At 36.0% G+C, this 16,139-nt stretch overlaps 2 protein-coding genes across 4 annotated transcripts in view; one reads left to right on the top strand and one right to left on the bottom strand.

The window, feature by feature from the left end:
• Nucleotides 1–8,445, bottom strand: part of LOC124367372 (G-protein coupled receptor GRL101-like) — an 81,932-nt gene extending 73,487 nt beyond the window's left edge. Inside the window, exon 1 of the mRNA XM_046824135.1 lies at nt 8,358–8,445. Coding sequence (XP_046680091.1) covers nt 8,358–8,442 — 85 coding nt within the window. The 5' untranslated portion in view covers nt 8,443–8,445. The remainder of the gene's footprint in view (nt 1–8,357) is intronic.
• On the top strand, nt 2,346–8,052 carry LOC124367373. Of its 3 annotated transcripts, none has more exons than XM_046824138.1 (2): nt 2,346–2,581; nt 6,329–8,052. In XM_046824138.1, exon 2 carries the CDS (start codon nt 6,371–6,373, stop codon nt 7,148–7,150), a length of 780 nt encoding a protein of 259 aa, XP_046680094.1. In that variant the 5' UTR covers nt 2,346–2,581; nt 6,329–6,370; the 3' UTR covers nt 7,151–8,052. The 3 variants fall into 3 exon arrangements, with proteins under 3 accessions (XP_046680094.1, XP_046680092.1, XP_046680093.1); XM_046824136.1 differs by having other exon boundaries at nt 2,346–2,649; XM_046824137.1 differs by having other exon boundaries at nt 2,347–2,558.
• Nucleotides 8,446–16,139: the final 7,694 nt, after the last annotated feature.

Below are 16,139 nucleotides of genomic sequence, written 5' to 3'. Positions count from 1 at the left end.
AGATTATAACATTCAGGATAAAATTCAGAAGTCAATTAGCAAAAATAGATCCATAAATGGAAAAAATGTATGGCTCTGAGATATAATAAAACAGTGAAGTCTGTCTATATGTTGGCTGCCAATATTGCATAGTTTGTATTTAGTGGATACGCTTGAGATGTGACTATAACAGGGGCAGATTGCTAAACTAATTCCTCCTTCATAATACGACAAAGAAGATCTGTTCAAAATCCAATGTATTTTAATTGTGAAAATCAGTTTATTTTTATGGACAAATCGCAGTCTTGTGGAATACCAGGTATTTAATTTAAATAATTGAATCAAAGTGCTTAATAAGTACAAAACATATATTTAAAGTAATTAAATGTTAATTTAGAGTCACGGAAGAGGAAGGAGGGGTTGCTTAACTCCTCTCTGGAGGTCACTGAAGAAAATAGGGCGGTTGAGGATAAAAGACTGGCCACGGGGCAAGGTTTGTCCATGGTCGCTCTCAATACAAAAACGGAACAGGTATGAGCTCTAGCCACTCATGTAGGAGCTCCAATGTCCTCAATTTCGAGACTCGAAGCAATCTTGGCCCTAAGCAAGGAGAGTCCAAGTCAGATTACATCTGCTGACCGAATGAGAGCCTGTACAAAGGGGAAACGGGTGGCAAAAGTAGAGAAGAGGGCTGATGTAGCACTGCCTTCCAAAGATAATATCGGGGAAAATAAAGCCCCAAATAATGCCCTTCCAGAGACACTCCTCACAAGACTGGCCGCTGGCAGAACTAACGCAGACTTGCTAAAGGAGATAGGGGGAAAATAAAGCCTGATGACTTGGGCACTGAGGTTCGGGACATCAGGCAAACAAAAACTGGAACTTGGTAGTGAAACCACGACCTTTTCAATGTTGCACTGAAGGTTACGATCGAGTTAAGAGGTGCCGTTCGACGACTAGCCGATGGTGGCTTTATAAATCCGAGACCTGGACAGACTCGATATGGTCGACGAGGTCAAGGCCGCCGTCATCAGAAATATGGGAACTGACGTGGTGAGCCTGAAGGTCTCTGTGGCATATCCGAATAGGCGGGAATAGAGACTGGCCATAGTACACCTAGTAGTGCGTGTGGCTAACGCAGGCTTTCGTGCACGCCCGGTTAAAAGTTGGTTTGGTCAATTACAGTATACGTTAGAGGTTGGGATAGACGAAGTTCTTCCGATGCTTTGGTTTAAGCCACCTCAAGGCGGACTACATACGGCCCGAAAGAAGAGGTCACGGCCACAGTTTTAAGTTTGGGAGGCGGTCACGGGTGGAGTAACGAGGAAGCCCGGTGTTGTCTTTCCTGGGGCCGGTCGAGGGTATCCCCAGAAAAACTTAAACATGCCCTTCCTGATACGAGGGCCTGTTCTATCTTCCAACGGTCTCTGAAAAAAGCTAGTAAAAACTTATGAGGAAAAAAGAGGTGCGGATGATCTCCTCTCGCAGCTTATCCGAGAACACGATATCGACATGGTCTTAATATACTGGTTCCGTGATACTCTTAGCATCGCTGCAATCTAGGTACAGAACATGAACGTATTTGTTATTGTATAAACCGGGGCTTTGTTTGAGTAAGAAGCGATAGGGTCACTCTCGTGAGCTGCTATTCCACAACTCAATGAAAATGTGGCCGATTTCCAGGACAAGCTGGACAATCTGGAGGTAACACATCTGGACAAACACTCAACATTTAAAGCTTAATTTATAAAAAAGAGTTAAATGAATTCCATAAGATTTCACTGGATTACAACTTTAAACAAAAGATTTAGTACATTGTCATTATCTGTTACCAAAAATATTCCTTTTATCGAACAAACTTTCTGCCAATGAATCCTTACGTGGATGCAAAGTGCAATCTCTGAAAAATAAACTAAACGTAATTTTTACTGTTTTTGTCGTCCAAATAAGGAAAGTGTGGCTCGTTGAATACTCATACCACAATTTTCGAAATCTTAACCATTAGATTACGTTTGGCCAAACACAATTTGCATCCTAGTCATGGAAGTGAATGAAAATATCCCTCAAAACATTGCTATTAGGTAAAAATATAAAAATTCCATGTTTAAGGAACATTAAATAAATATGTAAATATTTTAGGAGAAATGGATAGATTACTTTAAAACAGTAGTGAAAACTGCAAGAATATAAACGGTATATAAAGATTAATAAAGATTTATTCATCTCAGCTTGATATTCGTAACAAAACATGATTATGCAATTAAAAACAAGATACCTTGACTAGCGCTCCTTTTGGAGAAATATACTTACTAGCACCGCATGCGAAGAAGAAGAAGTAAATGACAGCCTGGTCTCCACTCTCCATGTGTGAATGAACCGAACTAGCACTAGGATTGTTGTTGACGAACTTGTTGAATGTCTCGGGCGAACAATGTAGGAGAGAATGTTGTATAAGAGCCTTTACTTTAAACTTAGTTTTTCTGTCAACGAGAATACAATAATATTATATTGAGTTTGATATTGAGGTTCATAACCAAATTGTTACGTCTCTCTTGAATTAGATTTGGTTTCTTTCAGAAGTAAGTATCGTTACTTTTTAAAGGTAGGCCATAAAGTTAAATTTCGATAGTATATCAATATAAATGGATTGCCCTTACTAAGGCTTCTAAGGTAAATCAACTAATCTATACATCTACTACATTATCGTACTCAATCTTAGGCCTAAATAGTCTGAATAGTTTGTCAGACACGAGTTTGTTAGGATTTGAGCATAACCTTAAAACAAAGTTACTGTTACATTTAATATTCGTACTTGGTAACATAAAAGTGGTTGGTTATGGAATATATAAACTAAATTAATATTCATGTTTCAAAAAGGAACGTAACCTAAATCGATTATAAATCCAAAATTTACAAACATTTGGTAGGCTATTTTAGTTATTATGTTATGGGTAAATATATACTTGACCCACTTCTCATTATTAGTTGTTTTTCAAAAATGGAAATGCTTAAAAAGTGAATAGAAAAAAATAAGGAAACAGTTGAGGTGAGGAAAGTACGATAAATAAAAAAAATCCTCGAACATTATGTACTATTTAATTGGATACCTAGGCTAACAGTATTGTATCACTCCACCAACAGCATGTTCTGTGGTACGTTGTCTGATTAGTGATGCTACGAACTCTTTAGAGCCTACTATACCGAGATAGGCTACTTAAAATTATTTTAGTTACTGTGTAATGATGTATAATATGTGGGTACAAAAAAAAAAAAAATGATAAATTAGGAAATTGGTCAAAGTGATTTCATATCGTTGTTAATTATAAGGAACTTGAGTAAAATAAATGTTTTTCCTATAAAATAGAAGTCATAGTCGTGTCTAATAAACAAGCAGCATGTACAAGCAATGTGCCGTTACCTTTACTGTAGATTTTTATATTACAATGTTCTACACTTGTATGCGTGTTTGTATAACCTCCTTCAGTCCATTTGTCGTCTATAGGAGAAGAAAAACTTTTTGGGGGATTTTTTCTAGAGTTTAAGAAAATGTTGGCTGCTCTGTTCCTCAGTTCAGTGCAAGTCTACTAAGGTAGCACCACCTATCAGACCATCTTTCTGTCTGGTATGTACTGCATAGCTTCATATATGGTGAATCCACCTCAACCACGTTTTGCTGGTTCTCTTCTGCGTAAGTAGTTTTTTATTAAGTAAGTAGGTTTTAATATTACAGTGAAAGTTAATTCTATATTTGTTGAGATACCTTAAAGAAATGTAGTACACATATATATCTTAGCTGTCTCTTTATAGCAATTGAGTTTTGTTATGCAACCTAGAAACCTTGATGTCGCCTCCAGGAAACATTTGGACTCAAACTGACTTGAGTCTCAATTTTCCCTGTGAGGTGTTATTTTGTTTGTTATGTTTTCTGTTATATTTTAGGTAGGTTTTCATTGTGGAAGTATGTTTAAAAATATATTCCATGAAGGAAATTGCTAATTTAAATTATGGAGCTATAAATATATAATAACTAGGCTATATCACTTTTAAATGAAGTATTCTACTTTTTTTACAGATTCGAATCAATTTTAAGACTGTGGACAATGCTTTTAATGAAAACATGAGCGAGATTGATGCCTCTGATGATGTACATGATCTGGACACTGTTCCTACCTTTGTGCCAGATTACGAGCCTACTGGAGACCGGAGTCTGAAAATGACGAAGACTTGGCCCAGCTAGGAGATTCCCAATTGGTTGGCTGGGTTGAATACAGGTGAAACCAAAATGATCTTGGACACGCATACGCGACATATTGGACTTGGATGCAGTTCATGGAAGAAGATGAACACTATCTCACCTACGGAACCCTAGAAGAGTCAGGTGATGGCAATCAAAAATTGAATGTTCTTTGCCTCCTCCTCACAAGACACTAAGAGTAAGCCATCCTCCAAATATACTGCGGACCAAGTATACGTTAATAACCAGAAATGTTAACACCTGCAACCAAGAACCGTAGTCGGCTACCTGGTTGTTCAGCAAACACAGCAAGAATGAAGTCCTCAACATGCAAGGTTTACTTGTGCATCCAGAAAAATGGGAACTGTTTTAAACTTTATCATGAACTGTGACTATTCTCAGTTTATTATTTGCTTGAGAGAAAAAAAGTTGAACTGTTTCAATTTATTTAATACACAACAAATTATTTCATAAAACGTGCGCATTTACCTATATATATATATATATATAACTATTTTAATCAATTGTAAAGTTTAGGTGACCTATAATTTAGAATGACGCATAATATATTCTTAACTCACTCTTGACATATCTAGATATTGTTTGGTTGAAATATAATTCAACTCCATTTGAAGATATGTTCAGTAACAAATGATGTCTTCTAATAAACAGTATTTTCAGAATAAGAGTTATTTTATCTTCTGTGCTGTTTATTTACTCTTTGGTAGCTTTGGTTGAAATATCTCTTATAGGACACATTAGGTAGATAGTTATTTGAAAATTCGAAGCATTTTGATATCTTGATATGTTCGACTGTTGATTTTGATGTGATTGGGGAAAAAATTAAATTAAACGACACTTGTTATACATGTTTCCCCTGCCTCAGAGTTTGAAGATCGACCAAGAGAGTTTTTATCATTCCATGGAGTATGTATGTTTCAATTTTACAAGTGTCAGACTTATAATTAGAGTAAATTTTGTCTATGAGATGAGTGAAGAAACTTATTATCACCTCATAATTAGAGTATTTTCAAAAGAAAATCCTTTTCCTTGTTCTTGGATGCGTAGATGCCTTATAACAATACCTAGCTAAATGAATTGAAACAGATTGGAAAAGGAATTAGGAGGATAAATTGAGAATAATAGTATGCGTGATATAAAACCCATTCTCAATGACTGATTGGTTCTGATAATAATCTATTACAATCAAACAATATCTGTGTACATAGCATGCGACTCCAGGACTCATTGGTAGACATTAGTGCGGGACATCTGGAAGATTACACGGGTTATGCAAGCCACCTGCGAATAAGGGGGCATAGATACCTGCAACTACTTTTCGGTCTTAATCCTTTGTTATGTCTTGGAGATCGAAGCTTACGATACAAGAACGTAATTGTATCAACATAACCGCTAAAGCCCACTGTTGATTATACAAGTGTCTATTAAATAAACTGATACATCGGAGACCATAAGCCCTGACAGAGAATAATAAAAATGTTACCTCCGACAAGGATAGACAGACGGTCTCACTGCTCTTTTGACCAAAAGGTTAATAGGATTCTTAGACCAAGAGGAATCTGTAGCAAGTTTCAAGTCTCCTGGAGTTTTCTGTAAAGAGTTATCGCACAGATGGGCAGGCAAACGGATGGACTCCCTTTGACTTTTTGATCCTAAATTCAATTACTTTTCAGGGTCCCCATCCGACCGTGAAACCGTGAAAAAGCCGTTAATTGAATATAAAATCTGTGAAATTCTCTAAAACTTGTTATCAACATGCGTCATCGTCATGACTATGCCATAAGGCCCGGTTCACACGTAAGCGATAATTAAGCAAGCCTAATCGCGGCGATCGATCTGGGCGCGATTTACTAGTGTACCAGATTAAATGGAGCGGTTCACTCGAACGAGAGCGAACTGGTCAACCGCAGCGTGAAGCAGCGACGGTCGCAAACAATCGCCACCACTACTAGATCTCAGCCGACAGCGGCGTGTCACAGTCCCGGCACAATTATTTCTTATAGCGATAAATAATCTTAAACTTCTTTCTTTTATTCTTAATATTTAAAAATATTCAATTGAGACATTTTTAATGAATACAAATTTTATTTTCAGCTAAACTGAATGAACTGAAGTTGGATATTATCAACAACAAACATGCAGTCTGGTGGAGAAATTGGTGGTCAACCAGAACCATGCTGGAAACGTCCCGAAGGACCATTAAACGTATGGAAAGTTGTGGAGGCGGACGATGGAACTGGCAATAAAGTTCGGGTTTCCATTCAAGATGTGCCAAATGATCCGGCTAAACGAGAAGAAGTGATCCAGCTGATGTTAGATCACTATCTTGCAGACGAAGCAATATCTTCTTACATGAACGAAAAAAGTGACCCGTTGGCCGAAAAAGATTTGCGTGTGATTTGGACCTATTGCATGAGTCATGGTATAACCGTGGGTGCGTACAAACTTGGAGAATCAGGTCAATTGTTGGAGCTCCTTGGGGTCAGTGTACTGTACGTTTGTACACCAGAGACAAATGAAGAGGTTGGCAATATAGTCGAGCGGTTACAGTCACCGAACCAATCGAAAATGAGTCGTGTAGTGGGGGACCTCTGGGAAAGATCAGACGAGGAATTTAACAAGGTGTTTGGTGAAGAGCCGCACATCGCCGGATGGGGCATGGTCGTGGCCAAACAGTTTCGAGGACAAAAGCTCGGTGTTGAACTTCTTGAAGCACGGAAGAAAATCGGTCAAAAGTACAAAATTCCTGCAACACGTTCAGTATTTACGTCGGCCATCTCACAATCTACTGCCCGACGAGCTGGGTTTGTTTCAGTGTTTGAAATTGACTATGAGAAGATAGTAAATGATGCTGGTGTTCCTGAATTTCCAGGATTCAAGGAGAAAACTTTAAAAATAATGGCAAGAAGGTGTTAATATCCTTGTTGGTTCATAGTTTGTCTTCGGATTTTTCTCCTATTATTTCTACTTAACATAACCATCTATAGTTACGGTGTTGATGCTTTTGTTGGTTAGAGTTAAGATGTGACCGTTTTTTGGTAGAATTGGTCAAAACCCGTTTTTTTATGGTCAAGTACCGTTTTTGAAGACACGAAAAGTAGAGGATTCCAAGATGAGGGTAGCAAATTGAAGTAAACGTTTTGGAATATCATAACATGAGTATACAGCCCGACAAAAGAAAATGGTTGTAGAAAAATATTTACTTGTATACATGAAACATTTACTGGACTGTGTGACATGTTTTTTATTTATAAAAAGATTCCCCAAGAAAATAATATTAAAATGGAGGCATGAATAAGTTATATTTATTTAATAATATAATTTTCACAAGTTATAAATTAATAAATAAACGTGGCGCTCTCTGAACTCAAGTACATGAAACAGTTATAGGCTACATTTTAATTTCCTGCCATTTTTATGTGGGCCTTATTTATAAACTGCCTAAATGTCATACTAAATGCCTGAAGTTGTTTATGTAGGGATGAAAACAAGTTTCTTATTTTATGTGTTAAAAGAAGTTATCCAAACGGTTAACTTAAAACGAAAAAATGAATAAAAATCGATTGCACTATCTGCAATGTATGCAGTTTTCATCTTGGGAAACATTTTTAATACTATTTATTTTTTAGTTCAACATGTATGCAATCCTTTTACGTTTTAATTTTAATACTTAGAATCTATTTATACTAAAGTAATTTATAATAATTAATTACATATATACTTATTTGATTGTACATACATTACAGCATTGGACCTTGATAAAGGACATTTCAATTGCACGTTTTTATGTAAATATACATTAAATCGTTTTGTTATAATCAAAAAACTTATTCCACATGCCTCATCTCTATAATTCAGACGAAATACCTTTCCGTATAGTTAAGTACTTAAAATAATGATTTTTATCGTCTAAAGTTTGGAAAAAACCCTCCTTAAATAATTAGAATGAACTATATATTCTTAAATATATGAAATAAATACTTCGAAGAAGTATACACGCTGTATAGAGTAATCGACACAATCTTAAATATTTGTATTATAATTAAAATTGACATGGATAAATATGTGTTAATGGAACCTCGTACAGAAGAACAATAAAATTTAAATAATTAGCAGAACGTACCTGTGTTGTATGTGTTTTCAGTGCGAGCGAAGTGAGAAAGTGTTAGAATTGTAGCTGCCACAACCCAAGGACGGGAGATTCTCATGGCACCTGCGCAATTAATAGTGAGTTAATGGAAAGTAACAATAGACCTTACGTCATAGAAACATGTAATATAAGACAAGATGAGGCAATGTCGTTGTTGTTACTGCCAAGATCAAGGGTGCGAGACAAACTGAATTTCATGGCCGCAGCGCAACTAATAGTGAGTTAATGGAAAGTAACAATAGACCTTACGTCATACAAACATGTAATATAAGACAAGATGGGGCAATGTCGTTGTTGTTACTGCCAAGATCAAGGGTGCGAGACAAACTGAATTTCATGGCCACAGCGCAATTAATAGTGAGTTAATGGAAAGTAACAATAGACCTTACGTCATACAAACATGTAATATAAGACAAGATGGGGCAATGTCGTTGTTGTTACTGCCAAGATCAAGGGTGCGAGACAAACTGAATTTCATGGCCACAGCGCAATTAATAGTGAGTTAATGGAAAGTAACATTAGACCTTACGTCATACAAACATGTAATATAAGACAAGATGAGGCAATGTCGTTGTTGTTACTGCCAAGATCAAGGGTGCGAGACAAACTGAATTTCATGGCCGCAGCGCAATTAATAGTGAGTTAATGGAAAGTAACATTAGACCTTACGTCATACAAACATGTAATATAAGACAAGATGAGGCAATGTCATTGTTGTTAAATTAAGAATAAACACATCAACATTTTTATATAACCTTTCGATTCCAATTTTCAGTGGTGGTTTAGCAGGATGGTCGCTCCTGCCACGCTGTTCACGAAAAAGTGTATAGCTCCCTGAGCAGTTGATGGGTCGCATAATTTCTCGGAATTCCGACCATAGAAAAAACAAATTCGTGTGACTTGACACCTTGTGACTTTCATCTTTGGGGTTACTTGCTGTAATTGGTGTATGGCAATAGACCCCGACACATTTTTGACATGAAGGAGGAAATTCTACGGGTTGTCGAGTAAATTCTACCTAATGGAAATGGACAATTGTTGTTGAATGAATTTCACGGACAGTAGAGGAGGCAACATGCATGACATCATTTTTTATGCGTGAAATCGGAAATGTTATATGAACATGTTAATGGATTTATTTTTTAGTTTTTTACTAAAATCTCTTACCTTGCTATGTCAAAACCGGCACTTTTTTTAAATCACCCTATAGTACCACTAAACGCAAACACCATTTATTAAAAAGACTCATTGTAAATGCTAAATGATTTCAGAGGTTGCAATTGAATCCACTCTTAATTATGCAAGAGCTAGAACCAAGAAAAGGACTCTCCACTGTTTTTATATAGATAGTGAATGAAGAACGGAAGTAAGAGGTCAGGAAGGACGTTACCGTTTAGAGTGGACAAAGAGGAGGAGTTTATTTACAGACCACTTCTCCTCCTTCATTTTACCAATTTTGTAAAGAAACTTCATTTTACACGAAGAAAAAATATAAAATGAAACTATTCATTTAAAACTTAAGACATCACATTTTAGTATTAAGACATTTTTCTCCTCATCGGCTTTTGTTGCTTATCTCCTCAACTAAATTTTAAGAAAGGTCTAAATTCTTGCTTTTATTTTGTTGTTAAGTTATACTGCAAAATATGAATTGCTTGTAATTTGTATAAATCCTGAAATTGAATCCAATGAGGTATAAATACAATGAATAGGAATTGGTAATAATTCAATTGAATATTGTTATTATTTGACAAAAACAATAATTCTTGAAGTTACGTAAATAAAATAATTTTTTTTTGCAAACGCTATAAAAAGCTTCTAAGGAGATGTAAAATTAAAATTAAAATTCATAGCAATTGGCCATCCCTGGTATAAAATAGATAAATTGAAAATTAAACATCCTATTAAATTCATTACTGCAATAATTAGAATTGGAAACGAAGTAATTTTATGTACTGAGGTGGCTCGTATTTTTATAAATTAAAGTTACCTTTTTATGCAAGGCTGTTCATATACGATTACAATCGAAGGGTTTGCAGATTAACGGGGATTGTCAAAATTTACTTTTTTATATTCATATATTTTAGAATAGCTCTCAAAAACTTATTTGTGTATTTTGGTTCCACGGAGAAAACGAGGATAGACAACGAGATATGAAATGTTGAAAATAAACCACCAAAGGAACAAAAGGGATTGCCACTATGCAACATGAGAAGGTAGGCTTTCAGTTGGCAGCACTGATTATTTTGTCTTTTATGTTTCAATCAGCTGTTAATGAACTTGTTGCAGTGCACTGTTGATACGCAAGGTCATGTTTATGCTTTCGTGTTGATTTGCAAGGGTTTTAAATACATTTGGTATATAATTTAATACAATAAAACAATATTGAAACCATAGTGTCATTATCCCTTTGTACCAAAACTTGTTTGATCACATGATCTATTTATTAATTACATTTTAACATTGCACATTAAGGTTAATAATACTAGACAATATATTTGATTCATATAACGTGGAATGTGTAATAAATAAAGTTAAGAACAGTTGGGAAAGAAATGTGTGTGATACAATAGAGTTAAAGGGAAAAGGACTGCTCCTGATCAAATCTAATACAGTGACGTCCGCCCCTTTCCCCCTTCACCCTTCTCAAAAGATTCTCTTAAAAGTTTAATAATATGTGATGTATATAAAAACCCATCTAATATTAAAAGTAAAGTGCCACCCAATATATGAGTTTCAAGTGGTATTACATATTATGATTATTTATGTTTATAGCAAAGCCATTAAAATGTCATTAATGTGTGTGCACTACTAATGAGGATGTGACACACAAGAAACGTGCTGCACCTGGCACTATTTATTCTATTCATGATCTGCTTATAGCAAAGCCATTACAGTGTTCTGAGAATGGAATGGGTTGGGTGGGATCACATTTGAGTGATAAATGTGATTAGTGCGTGTTAATTTATATATAATTACACATATATAAGCACTAGTGACTATATGTCAATTTATACTGCGCATGTTATAATAAAGTACGTAATGACATAAATGTCGATGTACATTGGAATAGTGAAAACAGTTTGTGAGCGTAACAAATGGTGGACAGACTACAGCCAGATAAGGACAGACTACAGCCAGATAAAGACAAACTACAGCCAGATAAAGACAGACTACAGCCAGATAAGGACAGACTACAGCCAGATAAGGACAGACTACAGCCAGATAAGGACAGACTACAGCCAGATAAGGACAGACTACAGCCAGATAAGGACAGACTACAGCCAGATAAAGACAGACTACAGCCAGATAAGGACAGACTACAGCCAGATAAAGACAGACTACAGCCAGATAAGGACAGACTACAGCCAGATAAAGACAGACTACAGCCAGATAAGGACAGACTACAGCCAGATAAGGACAGACTACAGCCAGATAAAGACAGACTACAGCCAGATAAGGACAGACTACAGCCAGATAAGGACAGACTACAGCCAGATAAAGACAGACTACAGCCAGATAAGGACAGACTACAGCCAGATAAAGACAGACTACAGCCAGATAAAGACAGACTACAGCCAGATAAGGACAGACTACAGCCAGATAAGGACAGACTACAGCCAGATAAGGACAGACTACAGCCAGATAAAGACAGACTACAGCCAGATAAAGACAGACTACAGCCAGATAAAGACAGACTACAGCCAGATAAGGACAGACTACAGCCAGATAAAGACAGACTACAGCCAGATAAAGACAGACTACAGCCAGATAAAGACAGACTACAGCCAGATAAAGACAGACTACAGCCAGATAAGGACAGACTACAGCCAGATAAAGTCAGACTACAGCCAGATAAGGACAGACTACAGCCAGATAAAGACAGACTACAGCCAGATAAGGACAGACTACAGCCAGATAAAGACAGACTACAGCCAGATAAAGACAGACTACAGCCAGATAAGGCTTCGTAATGAACGCTGTTTACTAAAGAGATGAGAATAAGGGTAGACCTTGTTTACTCTCCTCCAGTAAAAAATGCTTGTATATTTTGTGCCTAAATATTTAATACAGCTTTTCGCATTTAACGTTGTTACGTAAATAAATCATGAGGTTAATATTGTTCGTATTCAGCGATTTTATAAATGTTTGTATAATTTGTGGATGTAAGGAAATGTTTTATACTCGAATAGTTTCGGTACGTTGAAAGCAGCAAATCCGTGTAGCTGAAATGTAATGCCTATGTTTCATCCTAATAGTCCAGGAGCTGAGAGCCAATTTGCATGTAATAAGCACAGTTTATACTTGGGTTTCTTGAAATCGGTAGGGAAATTTTCCCTAAGAAAGAAACTGATTGTCAGCCGCGCTCATTTAGGTGGAGGCCGAAATGGGAGGCTATCAAAAGGTTTAAAATAGGATAAGATAATAATTTAATTTTCCTTTTGGACATACAAATAATACATCATTGTTAGACCCGTAGATCAACAGAATAAAATTTGTCATTTTAAGGGTCTGTGGAACGCGACGCTTGAATAACATTATACGAGTATATGTTTCTGACGGTTTGTTTTACGTGATACAAGCTATGAAAAATTTGATTTGGAGACAAAGCACTATAATATAATATTTTAAACCCTGTTGATACATTCCCATTTGGAACTTCCCCAAGAACTAGCGTGGATGAGAAAAGTTTCTTCATCAGTAAAAAACCCTTACACGAATAAAGCGCACATATGGACATTTGCGAAAAAGTGATAATGTGGTAATTTAGAATATGGTTGCGTTACCGGAAAATGAATACTTAGAGTTGAGTTATCATTTAATACAAAAAAGCTCAATTACATTTTCTTGACCATCCACACGAAAGAAAGCTTGATCGTTTATGAAGTTCTCAAGCTCTTATAACTGAGGCAACGATCCTGAAAGTATCTAACTCATATTACTGAGGTACTCGAAAAAAGTCTGGTAGTTGATGAAATTATCCAGCTTGTATAACTGAGGTAACACGGAAGAAAGTCTAGCGTTGATGAAATCACTCAGCTTTTATAACTGAGGTAACGCTAAAGAGCAGAGCATTAATTTTGTGAGCAGCGAGTGCGACGTGTGAAACGGATGTATAACCACTGCTAATGTATTATGATTTGCTCAAAAGGATTAACGTGACGTGGAAACCTGAATGTGAGCATTTAAATTTCACTCCATCCTCACACTTTGTACCGATTTTCGTCACAACGTAGACTCTTCTTTTTATACATATGCATGTTTTTGACAAAATTCTCTGTTTATTTTATAACTATTCAAAATACATTTCAAAAAGTGAGTATAGTTTGATTTACGACTCTTTATCTACAAGATATCTTGAGAACGAACTGAGGTTGCATGCAAGCTGAGCGCAGCCTGTTACGCGACATGCGGTGTGGAGTACTCCTACCTTGTATGTGTTTAGAATGATGCAATTTTATCGTTCTTAAAATTATTGTAAATGTAAGTATTTACTGGATGACTATAAACGTATTTACTTGTGAAAATATTAATGCTCTCAAACGTTTAAACAGGTTTTATTATTAGGCTATCTTTTATTTGGAAAACTGTGACAATAACAACAAAAACATTTTGTAAAACGTTTTCTCAATTATTAGATCTGTTTTTAGTAAAAATTAAATTCTTCTTTAGTACATTTATATATGTAAATTTAGAAAGTAATATATAATTAAAATTTCTAATGAATTGCATTCTCGGATTCATTTCTAACTGTTGGCACGGTTTGTGCAAATACGCGGAAACTTGTGTTTTAAATGTTGACAAGAATAATGATCTTGAACGAGAATCGAATTACACCAAATACGACATATAAAGTGCCTCTGACAAATTCAAATCTTGCCGGAGGCTCTCAGATTGAATCAACCCATTTCTCCAGAATAAGTTACCACAGAAGGGTGGATCAGTGCAGCGTTCCATTGTTAAGAATGAGTTACGGGATATCTGGGGACGATATAGGAAATTCACTCTCAAGGAACAAAGTAATCCATCCTCACACCTCTCTGAGAATGTTGTACTCTGAATGAGTACATTTGGACTAATTCGCTTTCGTGTGAGCCTGAGAGAAAGAAAACGTCACGTTCGATTCAAAACACATTTTTTCTCAGTTGAAATATTGAAATGCGATCAGCTAAATCAAGAATCAGCCTTTTTATTGACGACAGAATCAGAATCATTTTTAGTCATATAAATATTTTATTCAAAAATGCATAGGCAAGTCTTAAATTTTAACACAACATTAAATTCTTAGATATATCTTAAAAGTCTAAGATGGTCCACATTCCATTCATGATCTCCTGGATTGAGTAAAACACGTTTTTAACAGAAATTCCTCAACTTTAATTTTATTACTAGAGTTTTTAAGGTGTCTTTTGTCTAGAGGAGGTTTATTCAGCCATTTACTAGGCATAATCACTGGGCTCTTATCACTCTTGTGGAGTCTAGTTGAGGCATGTCAACAAAATGCATAAATCTAGTTTTATATCTATGGATCTCACCTCTTTGTTGTACCCTTTCTCAATGTTTCCGTACATAAATCAAACTTTGGAGAATATACAATGAAAACAAAGCTAGTAGTCCAAGATATTTAGATACATTTCTACATGTTCAAACCTGCCAACTCCGACTATAGTATGAGTCATCCCAACAAGATATTTAGATACATTTCTACAGTGTTCAAACCTGCCAACTCCGACTATAGTATGAGTCATTTTTTATGAACAAGAAATGCATCCCGTGCATGGACAGAACTACTCCACGATATCAACACATACATCCCAACAAGATATTTAGATACATTTCTACAGTGTTCAAACCTGCCAACTCCGACTATAGTATGAGTCATCCCAACAAGATATTTAGATACATTTCTACAGTGTTCAAACCTGCCAACTCCGACTATAGTATGAGTCATTTTTTTATGAGCAAGAAATGCATCCCGTGCATGGACAGAACTACTCCTTGATATCAACACATACATCCCAACAAGATATTTAGATACATTTCTACAGTGTTCAAACCTGCCAACTCCGACTATAGTATGAGTCATTTTTTTATGAGCAAGAAATACATCCCGTGCATGGACAGAACTACTCCTTGATATCAACACATACATCCCAACAAGATATTTAGATACATTTCTACAGTGTTCAAACCTGCCAACTCCGACTATAGTATGAGTCATTTTTTTATGAGCAAGAAATACATCTCGTGCATGGACAGAACTACTCCTTGATATCAACACATACATCCCAACAAGATATTTAAATACATTTCTACATGTTCAAACCTGCCAACTCCGACTATAGTATATGAGTCATCCCAACAAGATATTTAGATACATTTCTACATGTTCAAACCTGCCAACTCCGACTATAGAATGAGTCATCCCAACAAGATATTTAGATACATTTCTACATGTTCAAACCTGCCAACTCCTACTATAGTATGAGTCATCTCAACAAGATATTTAGATACATTTCTACATGTTCAAAACCTGCCAACTCCGACTATAGTATGAGTCATCCCAACAAGATATTTAGATACATTTCTACAGTGTTCAAACCTGCCAACTCCGACTATAGTATGAGTCACTTTTTTCTGAGCAAGAAATACATCCCGTGCATGGACAGAACTACTCCACGATATCAACACATACATCCCAACAAGATATTTAGATACATTTCTACAGTGTTCAAACCTGCCAACTCCGACTAT

The sequence above is a fragment of the Homalodisca vitripennis genome, chromosome 8, assembly GCF_021130785.1.
Source record: "Homalodisca vitripennis isolate AUS2020 chromosome 8, UT_GWSS_2.1, whole genome shotgun sequence".
In the NCBI taxonomy this organism is placed as follows: Eukaryota; Metazoa; Arthropoda; class Insecta; order Hemiptera; family Cicadellidae; genus Homalodisca; species Homalodisca vitripennis.
Note: the sequence above shows the minus strand (reverse complement) of the source record. Positions and strands in the feature narration are given on the sequence as shown.

What these genes read in the sequence shown, in the direction of transcription:
- LOC124367373 (XM_046824138.1), top strand. Translation starts at nt 6,371, where the DNA reads ATGCAGTCTGGTGGAGAAATTGGTGGTCAACCAGAACCATGCTGGAAA.